This window comes from Manacus candei, unplaced genomic scaffold (assembly GCF_025592945.1).
Source record: "Manacus candei isolate 608988 ecotype Guabito, Panama unplaced genomic scaffold, ASM2559294v1 h1tg000002l, whole genome shotgun sequence".
NCBI classification, from domain to species: domain Eukaryota; kingdom Metazoa; phylum Chordata; class Aves; order Passeriformes; family Pipridae; genus Manacus; species Manacus candei.
The window spans coordinates 15267501-15280204 of NW_026138050.1; the positions used below are offsets into that span (position 1 = coordinate 15267501).

The window sequence follows — 12704 nt, forward strand, 5'->3', positions numbered from 1 at the left end:
CTCCAGCAGGGAGAAAGCCAGGAGAAACAGCTTCTGCTGAACTGCCCCCTCCCCAAACACTCTCCCCTTCAGCCCCGAGCTCCTCCTCGGAGCCCCCAGCCCTGGAGCCCCCAGCACACATGGCTGGGCCCCGTGGCAGGTGGGCAGAGGTTGGGTGGGGGTGGGATCCTGCCAAAGGAGCTCTGCTCGCCCGCGCACCCCATCCTGCTCCCTCCCACACCATCGGCACCCACTCGGCTCCCAGATCCCCTTTCTCCTCTCTGGGTGCTGCTCCATCCTCACAGACACGGGTGGGGAGCAAGGAGCTGTGGCTTGGGCATGGGGAAACTGAGGCACAGGCAGGACGATGTGGTTTTGCCATGGAGCTGCCAGAGCCTGAGCCAGGCACAGATTAAATCTGCAGAGTAGGAGGACAAGATCCAGCCCCCAAACTCCAAGTGCTCCGTTTTCAGTTGCCCTTCTACCTGGAGCACAGCCACATTCCCACGGGATAGTCAGCATGATTGTGACCCCTCCGGAGGGGACAAGGGCACCCTTTCCCCCTCCGGCCTTACCCCAGCCCAAGTAAGGGTCACTCCTCCTCCAGGAGCAGGATTTGGGGAGACAAGAGGGTCCCAGTGCTGGGGATGCTTGTCCTGCTTCTCCCCACTGCCATGGAGCCACTGGCATGGGCAGGAGAGCAGGCAAAGGGATCGATGTGGGGGAAGCCAGCTCGGGGAAAAATAGATATCTATCTCATTAAAAATGGATGCTCAAGCGAGTCCTCCCCACTCCAAAGCCACCTCCCTCCCTCTTCCTGGTAGCCAGAGTGAAATCAGCACCCAGCTTCCAGAGGAGGGAAGATGCCAGCACGGCATGGCGCTGCCTCTGTGCCCACTGCTCCCACCCCACTGCTGCCAAGACCCTCTGGGTGCTGCAGGGGGGGTCTGGGACCCCCAGCACTTCGGGCAGAGGGTAATTACGGAACAGGACCTCTACCAGTAGCATCTCTGCTGCAGGGACTGCCACACTCTGGCCTTCACTGCCCAGGCACTGCCACATCCCACCAGTGGCATTGGATGCCCAAAAGGCAGTGCTGCTTCAGCCCAGTGCCCCATGGCACCCCTGGGCCCCCACATGGTCAAGATCTTGGGGGTCTCTGATTGCTGCCAGAACCCTGTGCCTCAGTTTCCCCCATCCATGTCCAGCCCCAACCATTCCATGGGGCTCAGCCTGCCCACCTGGCCCCCCCACAGACCTCTCCACCCATTCCCATCCTCTGCCCCACCAAAACAAACTCCTCATCCCCATCCTGGACTGCTTGGGGGTCCCTGACCCCACACTGGTCTCTCTGGGACCCCGCTGTGGGGCTAAGGCCTCTCAGCCCCATCCCAGCAAGAGTCTTCCCTTCCTCCATCCCCTGAGCTCTGAGATGGGGTGGCTGCCCCTCTGCCCCCATCCCTGGCAGGTGCCACCCTGCACCCAATGAAAGCCACACTGAGGTGTAGGGGTGCTGGGGGGTTTGATTACAGCCCCAGAGATGCCAGTGGTGCCACCAGGGAGGACGAGGGGCATCTTGGAAGTTGGCAGCAGAGGTGGAGGGGGGCAAACACCAACCCCACATCCGTGTGCCCCTGTCCCTACGGCGATGTCCCTTTGCACCCCCATCCCAAAACATCCCTGCATCCCGCGGTACCCACCTGACCCCCCCTCCCCGCCGTTACCCACCCGGTGCTGCCCGGCCATGCCGGGGGGGACACAACACACCACCTTCCCCCTCCCGCACGCCCACACTCCCCAAACCGGGGGGGGGGAGAGGGCAGCACCAGGAGGGGGTCACACCGATCACCATCCTCTGGTGAGCTACCGGCAGGCGGGGGCGGAGGGGGGGCCGCCGGACCGGGAGCCCCGGGGCCGGGCCGGCTCCGCCGCCGTTATATAACGCGGCTCCATGATGCGGGATGCGGCTGGGGGTGGTTGCGGTGCCGGTGCCGGGATTGGTGCTGGTACCGGTGGAACAGGCACCGACACCGACACCGGCATCGGCACCAACGCCGGCACCGGCTTTGTGTTGTCAAGGGTTTTCCCGAGCGGCTCTTACCTCCAGCCCCGTCTCCCGAAGCTCATGCCATGCCTTGTGCCCGTCTTCTCTCGGTTGCAGGAAAAAAACCCACCAGAAGGAAAACCGGGAATAATCCCCCCAAAAATCCCCGTTGGCAAAGGGGCCGGATCCCGCCCGGCCCCCGCCCCAACCCCGCGAAACAACAGGAAAAATAAGCGGGGAGTGGAGGGGGGGAATGGGGCCGGATCCGGATCCGGGGGGATGGAGAAGGGGGGTCCCTCCTGCCAGCCAGCCCAGGGAGCTGGGAGCACACGCACACGCGCGTTTGCACACACGCACACGCGTGTCACCAGCGGAGCCTGTTAAAGAGACACGGTCGCCCGTAGCGATAATGGATCGCGATGGGATCGCACCGGCACCGGGAGAGGCGAGGTGAGGGTGCGGGACACAGGGAATGATGTGGGGGGTGCGGGCAGGGCTGGGCTGGCAGCTGGGTGTGCAGGGAGAGAGGGGTGGTGGGTGGGGGAATGCAGGGGTGGAAGGATGGGGGATGGAGGGAGGGACGGGGGGATGGAAAGATGGAGGGGGGATGGAGGGATGGAGGGGTGGAAGGACGGAGGGAGGGATGGAGAAATGGGGGGAAGAATGGAGAGGTGCAGGGAGGGCTGTGGGGAGAAATGAAGGCAGGGATGGAAGGATGGATGGAAACATGGAGGGATGGAGGGAAGAATGGAGAGATGGGGATGAAGGAGTTGGAGAGGATGGAGGGACGGAGAAATGGAGGGAAGAGTGGTGAAATGAAGGGATGGAGAGGTGTAAGGATGGAGGAGTGGAGAATGGAGGATGGAGGGATGGAGAAATGGAGAGAAGAATGGTGAGATAGAGGGATGGAGGGAGAAATGGAGGGATGGATGGCTGGATGGACAGATGGATGCTTGCTCTGGCTCTCTCCCCTCCAGGGCACTGGCAGGCTGGAGATTCTGGTGCAGATCCTGCTGCAGACCCCTCTCACCCTGACAGGCAGCTCAGGCTCTGCTGGCAGTCCCTGGGGCACAGCGATGACACTCAACCCAGCACCAGCACCCCGGGGTGCAGCAGGCACCCAGGACAGGGTGCTGTGCCCCGATGCTGAGGAGATTCACCTACCCAAGCCATGTCTGGCAGTGGGACCTGCTGGGGGCTGTGCCACTGCTGCCCCTCATTCCCCATCACCCCCAGTCAGCACCCGCCCAGCACCCCCAGTCTGGGCCCAGCTCCACCACTGCTCCCCAAACTGGAGGAAACTGGTCAGCTGCCACATTTAACCCTATCCTCTCTGCCTCCCCCTGGCACGGCCCCATGTGAGCAGCAGGGCCAGGGCAGCTGCTGCACCCGGCTGGCCCTGGGGAGGCTGCTGGATCTGCCTGGATCCGGCGCCTGGCTCCTGCTTCCATAATTTATAAGGCAGGTTGGGTTTCGCACTGGCAGCTGGGAGGGGGCTTGGGGGAGGAGACACACACACTCTCACTCACACTCACACTCATTCACACTCACACCCTCATCACACCCTGCCCAGGGGGTGTCAAACGCAAGAGAAGGGGTCAGTGGCTGGAGGGGTCAGTGGCTGCAGGGATGTGCAGATCCACGGCCTCGTCTGGGTGACACGTCTTTTCCCTATAGACTGAGGAACTGGTGGCCCTTCCTCCCACAGTCTCTTGCTCCCCCCCAGCAGTGCCATGTCCCCTGTGATGCCTTGTCCCCGTGGGGTTTTCCCAGGGAATTGCCAGCCAGCAGCAGCCCAGGAGCAGCGGGTGGTGGTCCAACACTTGGGGATGTGCTCTGTACCCAGAGCAGGCCAAGTACCAGCAGAGCTGGCAGGCACAGGCAGGCAGTGGGGCCCCAGATGGTCCCTGTTGTCCCCTTGGCCCTGGCACAGCCCCATTGTCACTAGCCCCTGCTAGCTCCAGGCCCAAGAGGGGACACATTGTCATGTCCCCTTATCCTGGGGACATTTTCATGCCTGTAAAGAGACTGGAAAAGTTCCTGGGCATGTGGAGTCTCCATGAACACACTCTCAGTGGAAGGGACACAGCTGGTATGCCACCAGCCCAGGGGGTACCCACACCCACACCCTGGGGTGCCTGATGGGGAGTGCCTGGTCACTCCACTTCACCCTGTGTCACCATCACAGACCTCCTGAGCCTCCCTGCTCCCCAGGACTGTCCCTCCTGCGTGCCAGGAAGGTGTTGACCGGCGTCCCCATGCTCAGGCCAGGCCAGAAGCTGGGAGCCAAGTGACAAAGCTCCCCCAATGCTCCTCCACCTTCCCATTCCCACCACCCTCTGGATGCTGAAGGCTCTCACCCAGCCTGTCCCCATGGCGACGGGACCCTGGGCTGAGCATCCCCCGCCCAGCCGGAGCACCCCCGGTCCGGTCGGGCCCCGGTGCCGGGGCTGGACCGCAGTGCGCCGGGGGCCGTCGCCGCAGCAACCGCCGTCGCCTAGCGCCGCTGTCTCCCGGTAACCCGTCGCTTAGCAATGGGGGATTTTCACAGCTCGGGATGAAGAGTTGAAAGTTATTTTTAGCCCGGGCTGCGAATCAATAGGCAGCTCCATTCGCCGCCTCGCAGGATGCACGCGCAGGGGCCCGGCGGTGGCGGCGACAGGGGGATGATGGGGGGAGAGGGGTGGTCTGTCCAGCCTGGGGTCACCACCCCGGCACGGCCCACAGGGCCCCCCAGGGCTCGGTCCCCTTTGTGCTGACTCCAGGGCCCAGAGCTCCTGGCTCTTCCCCACCAAGGGTCTGACCCCCCAGGCTACCCCTCCAGTCCGTGTGCAGGTGAGGGTGGGTGAGGACACAGCGACTCTCAGGCTTCTGTGGGGACTGTCACATGGCCATGGGGATGATCACAATGCTGTGGGGATTGTTAGCTGCTGTGGGAACCCTAATCTTACCATGGGGACCCTCATCTCACTGTGAGGGCCCTCACCTTACTGTGGGGACCCTCAAACAGCCATGGAGGACCCTAATCCAGCTGTTGGGAGTCTCACCCTTCCATGGGAGGCTTCTTCCATGGTGGCTTCTGCCACCAGTGTGGACATCCACCTTGTCATGGGGAACACTGCCTTGCAATGAGACCCTCTGCTTGCCATGGGATCCTCTCCTTGCCATGGAGACCACTGCCTTGTCATTGGGACCCTCTCCTTGGCATGAGGACACCAGCTTTGACATGTGGACCCTCTCCTTGTCTTGGGGATCCCCACCTTGCCATGAGGACCCCTACCTCACAAAGGGGACCCCTACCTTGCCATGGGGACCCTTATCCTGCTTTGGGGACCCTCATCTGTGGTTCCCCTCCAGACAGCTTCCCTGAGCTCCCCAAGTCTCTCCAGGGCTCGTTCCCACTGCCGAGGCACCAACCTGGGGGTCTGGATGCTCAGGGGCATTGAGAGGGGACAGAGCCTGTTCAGCACCCGGGTTCCATGGGGAAGGGCTCAGGTTCTCCCTGCATGTCCCCAGGGAAGGGCTGGGAGCTGAGATGAGGCTCCTGAGCTATTTTTTAAAGATGAGGTGGGTGCCTCCCACAGCCGCATCTCCTTCGGGTGCTCGGCTGGGCGGGAGAGCTCCCCACGCAGCCGGGGGGGACGGGCAGTGGGATGGGGAGAGGCTGAGCACCCCTAGCCTCTGAGCAGCCCTCCAAGGTCCCAACCCCCCCGAGTCCCCCTTTTGCCTTTCCAGCAGGGTTTTTGCCCCTGGGCACAGCCCAGCCTGGAGCATCCCTGTCCGTGCCATCACCCACCCATGGCACAGGGTGGAGGGTGCCCAGAGCCACCCAACAGGGACCCTTCGTGACAGCGTGGATGTCCCAGGGACCTGTCAGGGGCCCGAGGTTGCTGGATGGTGGCTGCCCAGGAAAGGAGAAACCTTGGGGTGACCCAGCAGGAAGAGGAGGATCACCAAAAAAAAAGGAGGAGCCGGGGTCCCTCCTGCTTGGAGCCCAGAGGTGTTCTGGGGTGGCAGATGGGTCTGGGGCAGAGCAGACCTGGATCGGTCACAGCAGGTCCAGAAGGGACACAGAAATGCTCAGAGGGCTGGAAGAACCTCTCCTGGGAAGAAAGGCTGGGAGAGCTAGGTATGTCCAGCCTGGAGAAGACCTTCAGGCATCCTGGAAATACTTAAGGGGGCTTGGAACAGCGATGGAGAGAGGCTTAGTGACAGGACCTGTAGAGACAGGAGAAGGGGGTGACAATTTTAATTGGAAGAGAGTGGGTTTAGATTGGATATAAGGAGGAAACACGTTGCAGGGGAGGCAATGAGAAGCTGGAGGAGCTGTGGGTCCCCACTGGGCTGGAGCAGCCCGGCCCTCCGGGAATGCCTCTGCCCAGGGCAGAGGTAGGACCGGGTGGTCTTTGAAGGTCCCACTGGACGAGTCGATGCTCTGTTTCTCTGCGGGAGGTGGCTTTCCCCCGCCCCACCCGAGTCCCCTGGGGTCCACCGCGGTCCCCCCGCCCGGGGGTGGCGATTCGCGGCCGCCGTGCCCGCGGTCACCAGAGGGCACTGCGAGCCCGAGCATCCCGGAGACACTCGGGGGGACCGGGGCCAAAAGGGGGCCCAGAGCGACCCGAGAGCCGCCACAGGGGCCGGAAGCTTCGGGGAGCTCTCGGGGGGCGGCCGGCACCCAGGCCCTCCCAAGTCCCCCCCAAGTCCCACGGGGACAACCCCCCCTATGGCAGCCAGGGACAAAGGGGACACGGTAGGGCGCTGGGGACAGAGTCAGGGGGCACGGCCACAGGCCAGAGCTCCAGGCACGGCTGGCATCCCCGCGGGTGCCCAGAAATGCTCAGCCTCATCAGCTGGTCCGGAGATCTGAGACAATAGCGGGGTGCTGGGGAGGCTTTGCCCGCTCCCAGCTCAGCCCCAGCTCTGGTGGGTGTTCCAAAGGGGCTCCTGACCCTCCAGTTGCCATGCCCCAAATGAAGGGGTGGCCCATGCCATGTGGAGGGAAGCCAGGACTGGTGTTTTGGTCGGGCTGATGCCGAGGTTTAACCAGCAACACCCAGTTAAGGTGGGTCGGGGGCCGTTGGGGGTCCGGGGGTGCAGACCCAGCCCTGGGTGCTGGCATTAGGGCAGACACTGCCATGTGCCTGTGGCAACAGTGGCACCCACTTCCAGCCTCAAACACCCATGTCCCACCTCCCTGCATGCTGGGGTGTCCCAAGGGAACATCCCCCGAGGGTGCTGAGCACCCACCCGGGTGGGGGATCGGTATCGATGGGTTGAAGTTCCTGTCTGGGGACTGCAGTGCCTCACATCTCACCCCTGGTGCCACCTCATCTCTGGTGTCACCCCATCTCTGGCGCCACCTCACCACTGGTGCCACGTCACCCACCCCTGGGCACCCGGCTGAAGCCATTTGTGTGTTCCCGGCTGGATTCCCTGCCCAGCTCCAAGCCCAGCTCCCCTCACTTCCCCATGGTGACAGCGGATCGGCCCCAGGACCGTGTCCCCCCATTCCGGGGTCACTGTGACCCTCCGAGGCACAGCCAGGCTCTCGACCCAGCCACCCCCTAGCAAACTCCACAAAGCACCTCAGCACGAGGGCCAGCAGAGAGCCCCCCCCTCCGACCCCCCACCCCAACCCCCCGACACCCCGACATCCCGGCCGGCTCCACCTTAACCCGCAGCCCCTCCGGCCCCTCATTTTCCACGGATTCCAGCAGCGTGACTTCTTTCAGCATCATTTCATGGCCGGAGGGCTGTGAATCCTCCTCTCCCCGCCCGCCTCCCCCTCCCCTTCCCCCCTTCCCCTCTTTCTTCCCACCATCCCAGTTTACAATCCCTCATTTCCATTCCGCTCCACCCTCTGGCCGGGGACTTTGTTCCCGGCCTGTATCATCCCATCCCAATTGTTCGGTGTTTATTTCAAACATTTTGGCGGGCTGTCACTGCATGGAAACTTAATTAATGGTGGGGTCTGTGCTGGTGGCACAATAGCGGCTGGAAGGGGGGTGGTGTAAAAAATCCCAAGGTTTGGAGCGGGGGAGCTGGGGGTTCGGATATGTGTGACCTCTGTGTCAGGCCCACTGCCACGTGCCTGGACTCCCCTTGGATAGGAAAGTGTCTGGGGGGGGGGTTGCTGCTGGGGGTTGGGGGTAGTAGGTTATAAGAAGGTTGGGGGGGTGTAACTTTTTGGGTACACAGTTCTAGGGCGGTGTAAACCAGGGGGGCTGTAGTCTTGGGGTGTGCATAACTTGGGGGGAACACAGCCTGGGGTGTGCATAACTCAGGGTGTGGACAGCCTGTGGTGTGTGTAACTCGGGCTGGGATGTTTGTGTGACTCTTGGGGGTATGTGCAAACCAGGGGGCCTGTACTGCGGGGTGTGCATAGCCTGGGCTACAGATTGGGGTGTACCCAGCCTGGGGTGCATACAGGTTGGGGTGTATATAGGTTGGGGTGTGCACAGTTTGGGGTCTGCACAGTTTGGGGTGTTCTCAGCCTGGGGTGTGCACAGGTGGGGTGTACCTGTCCTGCAGTGCCTGTAGCCCTGCCGTGCACAGCCACGGGTGCACAGAACTCAGGGCACACTCCACGGGCGGAGGGTCCCTAAGCCGGGGTGCCCCAGCCCTGCTCCGGTGTCCTGTGCCCCGGGCTCAGCCACGACCCCCTCGGCCGATGTCCCCCCATGCCGGGGGGCGCGGGGGAGCCCCGGGGGGCTCTGGGGCTGCGGCAGCGGCGAGTGCCGGTGCCCCGGCGGTGGGGAGGGGGCCGAGGGGGCTGCTCCGGTGCCCGCCCCTCCGCCGCTATTGGCGGAAAGTTCGGGGCGCGCCGCGGGGCGGCGGCCGCGCTGCCCCGTCCCCGCCGCCCCGGCCCCGGTGCGGGAGCGCTGCGGGCAGGGCCGGGCCGGGCCGGGCCGCCCGGGGCCGCCGCGGGCGCGGCCATGTGGGCGCTGCGGGCGCTGTGCCTGGCCGGGCTGGGGGCGGCCATCGGCGGCGTCTCAGCGGACCAGTGCAGCTGGAGGGGCAGGTAGGCACCGGGAACACCGGCACTGGGAACACCGGGAACGCCGGCACCGGCAACACCACACCGGGGGGGGCAGTGCGCCGGGCGGGTCCCCGCCGGGCACACGCGGGTCCCCAGTTCGCAGCCCCCAGGGGAGCTCCTGCCGCCCGGGCGGGGCAGGTTCGGGGAGCAGCGGGATGGCTGCTACCCCCCCCCTCCGCCCTGCCGACCCCCAGGGCTGACCCCCCTCCCGCATCAGTGGGGAGGGTCATAGGGACCTTCCTCTGCCTCAGTGTTCCCAGTCCTGGCTGTGGCTGCCCCCCCCCCCCGCCTCGAGGGATGCTGGTCCCCCCGCGGGGCTCCCCGCCTCTCCGGGACCCCTTTCCTCAGCCCCCCTCACCCGTGAAGCCCATCCCGGTGGCCGGCGGGGCACTCAGCCCCCCGGCAGGGCCAGAAGCACCGCCCGAAGGCGCCGAACTTCGAACAAAGAGCCGGGGCCCGCGAGGAGGGGCTGCCCCATGCGGGGGCTTGGGGGGCCATGGGGGCTACGCCGCCACCAGCATCCTGGTCGGGACAAAGCAGCCCCCCGGCTGTCCCTGCTCCCCCCACGCTGGTTTCCCCGCGTGTCTCTCCCACGCTCACAATGCCGCGGGAAAGAAGTAGCTCCGGGCATCATTTACGTGTGAGTGTGTGACCCCAGAATCCACTGGGGATCCCCAGAGTGGGGAGGCACGGGAGCAGGTGACCCCAAGGCTGTGGGCACCCTGGGGGTGGCTTGGGAGCCCACACTGGGTGCAAGGGAGGTTGTGCTGTTGCACCCCCTCTTCAACCCCTCCTAAAAGTGCTGGGGGGCCACAAGCACCCCCAAATGATGCACTTGCACCCCAAGTCCAAGTCATTGAGAGTTTGGTGCTGTTCCTCCCTGTGGCCATCCCACAGGCCTCTGCAGAGGTGCTGTGTGGGAGTGCAGGATGCTGCTGTGCCGGGGACACGGGAGGGGGTTACACGGGCGGGGGGCTCTCCATCCCTTGGGGGTCCCTGCTGACGGGGTGCTGTCCCCCACAGTGGGCTGTCACAGGAGGCAGGCAGCGTGGAGCAGCTGTCCCTGCACTGCGCCGAGGGCTCTCTGGAGTGGCTGTACCCCACGGGGGCCCTTCGTCTCCGCCTGACCCCCCGCCTGCCCCCCACCACTGCCGCTGTCAAGGGCGGGAGCCCCCAGCACGTCACCGCCTGCGTCAAACCCACCGGGACCTTCCGGGGGGCTCAGCTTTACCTGGAGAGGGAGGGGGTGCTGGAGCTGCTGCTGCCAGAGGCCCCCCGGCCCCGCGCCCGCTGTTTCAGCTGGCTGCCCCAGGAGAAGGTGGCCCTGTTCCTGCAGGCCACCCCGCACCCCGACATCAGCCGCCGCATCGCCGCCTTCCGCTACGAGCTGCGGGGGGACTGGCTGGCCCGGCCGGCCCTGCCCACCGCCAGCCTCGGTGCAGAGGGTGAGTGCCCAGCGTCCCCTCACCCGCCTCGGGTTCCCCTCCCCTTGCCGGGGTGGCTGTGAAGGCGAGGAGGAGCGGGGTTGGGGTGGTGTCCCCCCGCAGTGCCACCGGGAGTGGCGGGGGGTGACGGGTGGTGACGGGCTGTGCTTGGCCTTGCAGGCGCGTGTCGGCCGTGCAACGACACCGAGATCCTGATGGCCATTTGCACTAGTGACTTTGGTGAGTGGGGACCAGGGCCAGGGCAATCAGAGTGGGGGAACAGCCCCACAGGCAGCGCGGGGCCCCCTCCGAGCTGGGCTGGGCTGGGCTGTGGCCAACGGGGACAGAGGGTGCTGTGGCATGGGAGCAGTGATGGGAATGGGGATGGAGATGAGAATGGGGGCAGGAATGAGGACGGGGATGGGAATGGAGAAGGGGTGAGGGATGAGGATGAGAATGGGAATGGGAATGTGGATGTGAACAGGGATGGGGATGGGAGCTGGGATTAGGATGGAGGATGGGATGGGAATAGGAAAGGGAGTGGGGATGAGACAAGGATAAGGGATGGGGATAAGGATGGGAGTGGGAATGCAGATGGAGACAGAAATGTGGACAGGGATTGGCATGGGAATGGCGATGGAGATGCGGATGAGAATGAGGATAGGAATGTGGATGGGAACAAGGAAGGGGATGGGAATGGAGATGAGGACAGGGATGGGAATGGGAGTGGAGATGTGCATGGAGAAGAGAATGGGCACGGGAATGGGAATAGGGATGGAGACAGATGGGGATGGGAATGGGTCAGGGACGAGGACATGCCGACACCTCTCCCTTCCTTCTCCCCACAGTGATCCGTGGCAGCATCCGGAGCGTGTCCAACGACGCGGAGCTGCAGGAATCCATCATCGGGGTGAGCGCCACCCGCATCCACCGACAGAAGTTCCCGCTCTTCCAGGTGGGCGGGCGGCCGGGGCGGCCCGTGGGCAGCATCCGCACCCCCCTGCGCTGTGGGGTCAAGCCGGGCCCCGGCACCTTCCTGTTCACGGGGTGGCTGCATTTCGGGGAGGCCTGGCTGAGCTGCGCCCCCCGCTACCGGGACTTCCAGCGCATCTACGAGGGGGCCCAGCGCGCGCGCCAGAACCCCTGTGAGTTCCCCGTGGACTGAGCGGCTCCGGGAGCGCGACCCGGCCCCGCGGGACCTGGGGGACCCCGGCGACGAGAGTACCCCGGGGGACACAGGGCCGGTGCCCGCAGGGAGGGCAGCACATCCATCCTCGCCGTATGGCCGGACTGTGGCAGCACCTGCCGGCGGGCTCGGGGGTTCTGGGAAAATCTTGCTGCAGGAGAAGGGATTTTCCCAGGGCGCATTTGTCCGTGGGCCCCGGGGACCTGCCTGGGTGAGGGGTGCAGTGGCACGGGGTTGGGGCTCCCAGGGGACTGGGTTGCTACATGCTCAGGAGATGCTGTGGGGCAAGTGGGTCTGGCACCAGGGCCAGCCAGACCCCCAGACCCCGGCAGGGCTCGAGGGTGGGTGGCCGTGGTGGCCAGTCCAGGGACACGGTGGGCACAATGGGGTGTGGAAGGGCCAGGAGATGGATTTGCAATGTTGAGGGTGGAAGAGGGAGTGGGCAGCAGCAAGCCTGGCCCTGGGCCCTGCCTGCAACGCAGGGCACAGGCAGGAGCTGTGGAGCAGACGCTGAGGAAGAGGAGTGAGGCCGAAGGGAGCAAGGGGAATGGTGAGGTGGGAAGAAGGCTGAGCAGAGGTGCCCTTGGCACAGCCAGGGCAGGACCAAAGCGCCAATGCAGGGAGGTGCTGTGGGAACAGGGAGAGGTCACTGTGCCACCCGTCACCGGCAGCCTACGGGTGACCGGCAGTGAGGCACAACGTGACAGCCGGGGGGAATTTTGGACCGTGGGGGTGGGGGGCGTTGTATGTGCACTAAAGTTATAACGATACCAAATTTGTGACTTTTTTTTATAAACTAAGCTGTATTTGTAGCGTGTGGCTCTTGTTTTCAGAAAGCTGAGCGGGATGTTCAGTGCTGGGCACCGCGGTGAGTGCCGGTGCTGGTGTGTGCCACCCGCCTCCCCCTGCGCCAGCTCCAACCACCAGTCCTGCCTCCCGTGGGGCTGGAAACAGCCCTGATATTTATATATCTACATGTCTATCTATCTAGAGAGACAGATATATTGCTGTTTGCACATGCTGCATCCCCTG

At 64.5% G+C, this 12704-nt stretch overlaps 2 protein-coding genes across 3 annotated transcripts in view; one reads left to right on the forward strand and one right to left on the reverse strand.

Annotated features, from left to right (window-relative positions):
* The window catches only part of FBXL16 (F-box and leucine rich repeat protein 16), a 16938-nt gene extending 12462 nt beyond the window's left edge, over positions 1-4476 (reverse strand). The window contains exon 1 of one of the 2 annotated variants that reach the window (XM_051781074.1): positions 4384-4476. In XM_051781074.1, coding sequence (XP_051637034.1) covers positions 4384-4398 — 15 coding nt within the window. In that variant the 5' untranslated portion in view covers positions 4399-4476. Of the gene's footprint in view, positions 1-2080; positions 2552-4383 lie in introns of those variants that run through there. The other variant, XM_051781083.1, reaches the window with a different exon arrangement.
* A 4482-nt stretch (positions 4477-8958) lies between these two features.
* Positions 8959-12425, forward strand: METRN (meteorin, glial cell differentiation regulator). The gene is made up of 4 exons (XM_051781918.1): positions 8959-9044; positions 10086-10507; positions 10667-10726; positions 11335-12425. The coding sequence occupies exons 1-4, from the start codon at positions 8959-8961 to the stop codon at positions 11649-11651; spliced, it is 885 nt and encodes a 294-aa protein (XP_051637878.1). The 3' UTR covers positions 11652-12425.
* The last annotated feature ends 279 nt before the right edge of the window (positions 12426-12704 follow it).

Excerpts from the sequence above, each read along its gene's own strand:
- METRN (XM_051781918.1), top strand. The coding sequence starts at position 8,959 with ATGTGGGCGCTGCGGGCGCTGTGCCTGGCCGGGCTGGGGGCGGCCATC. Across the intron at positions 9,045-10,085 it reads CAGTGCAGCTGGAGGGGCAG|TGGGCTGTCACAGGAGGCAG; the intron begins GTAGGCACCGGG and ends TGTCCCCCACAG. Across the intron at positions 10,508-10,666 it reads CGCCAGCCTCGGTGCAGAGG|GCGCGTGTCGGCCGTGCAAC; the intron begins GTGAGTGCCCAG and ends TTGGCCTTGCAG.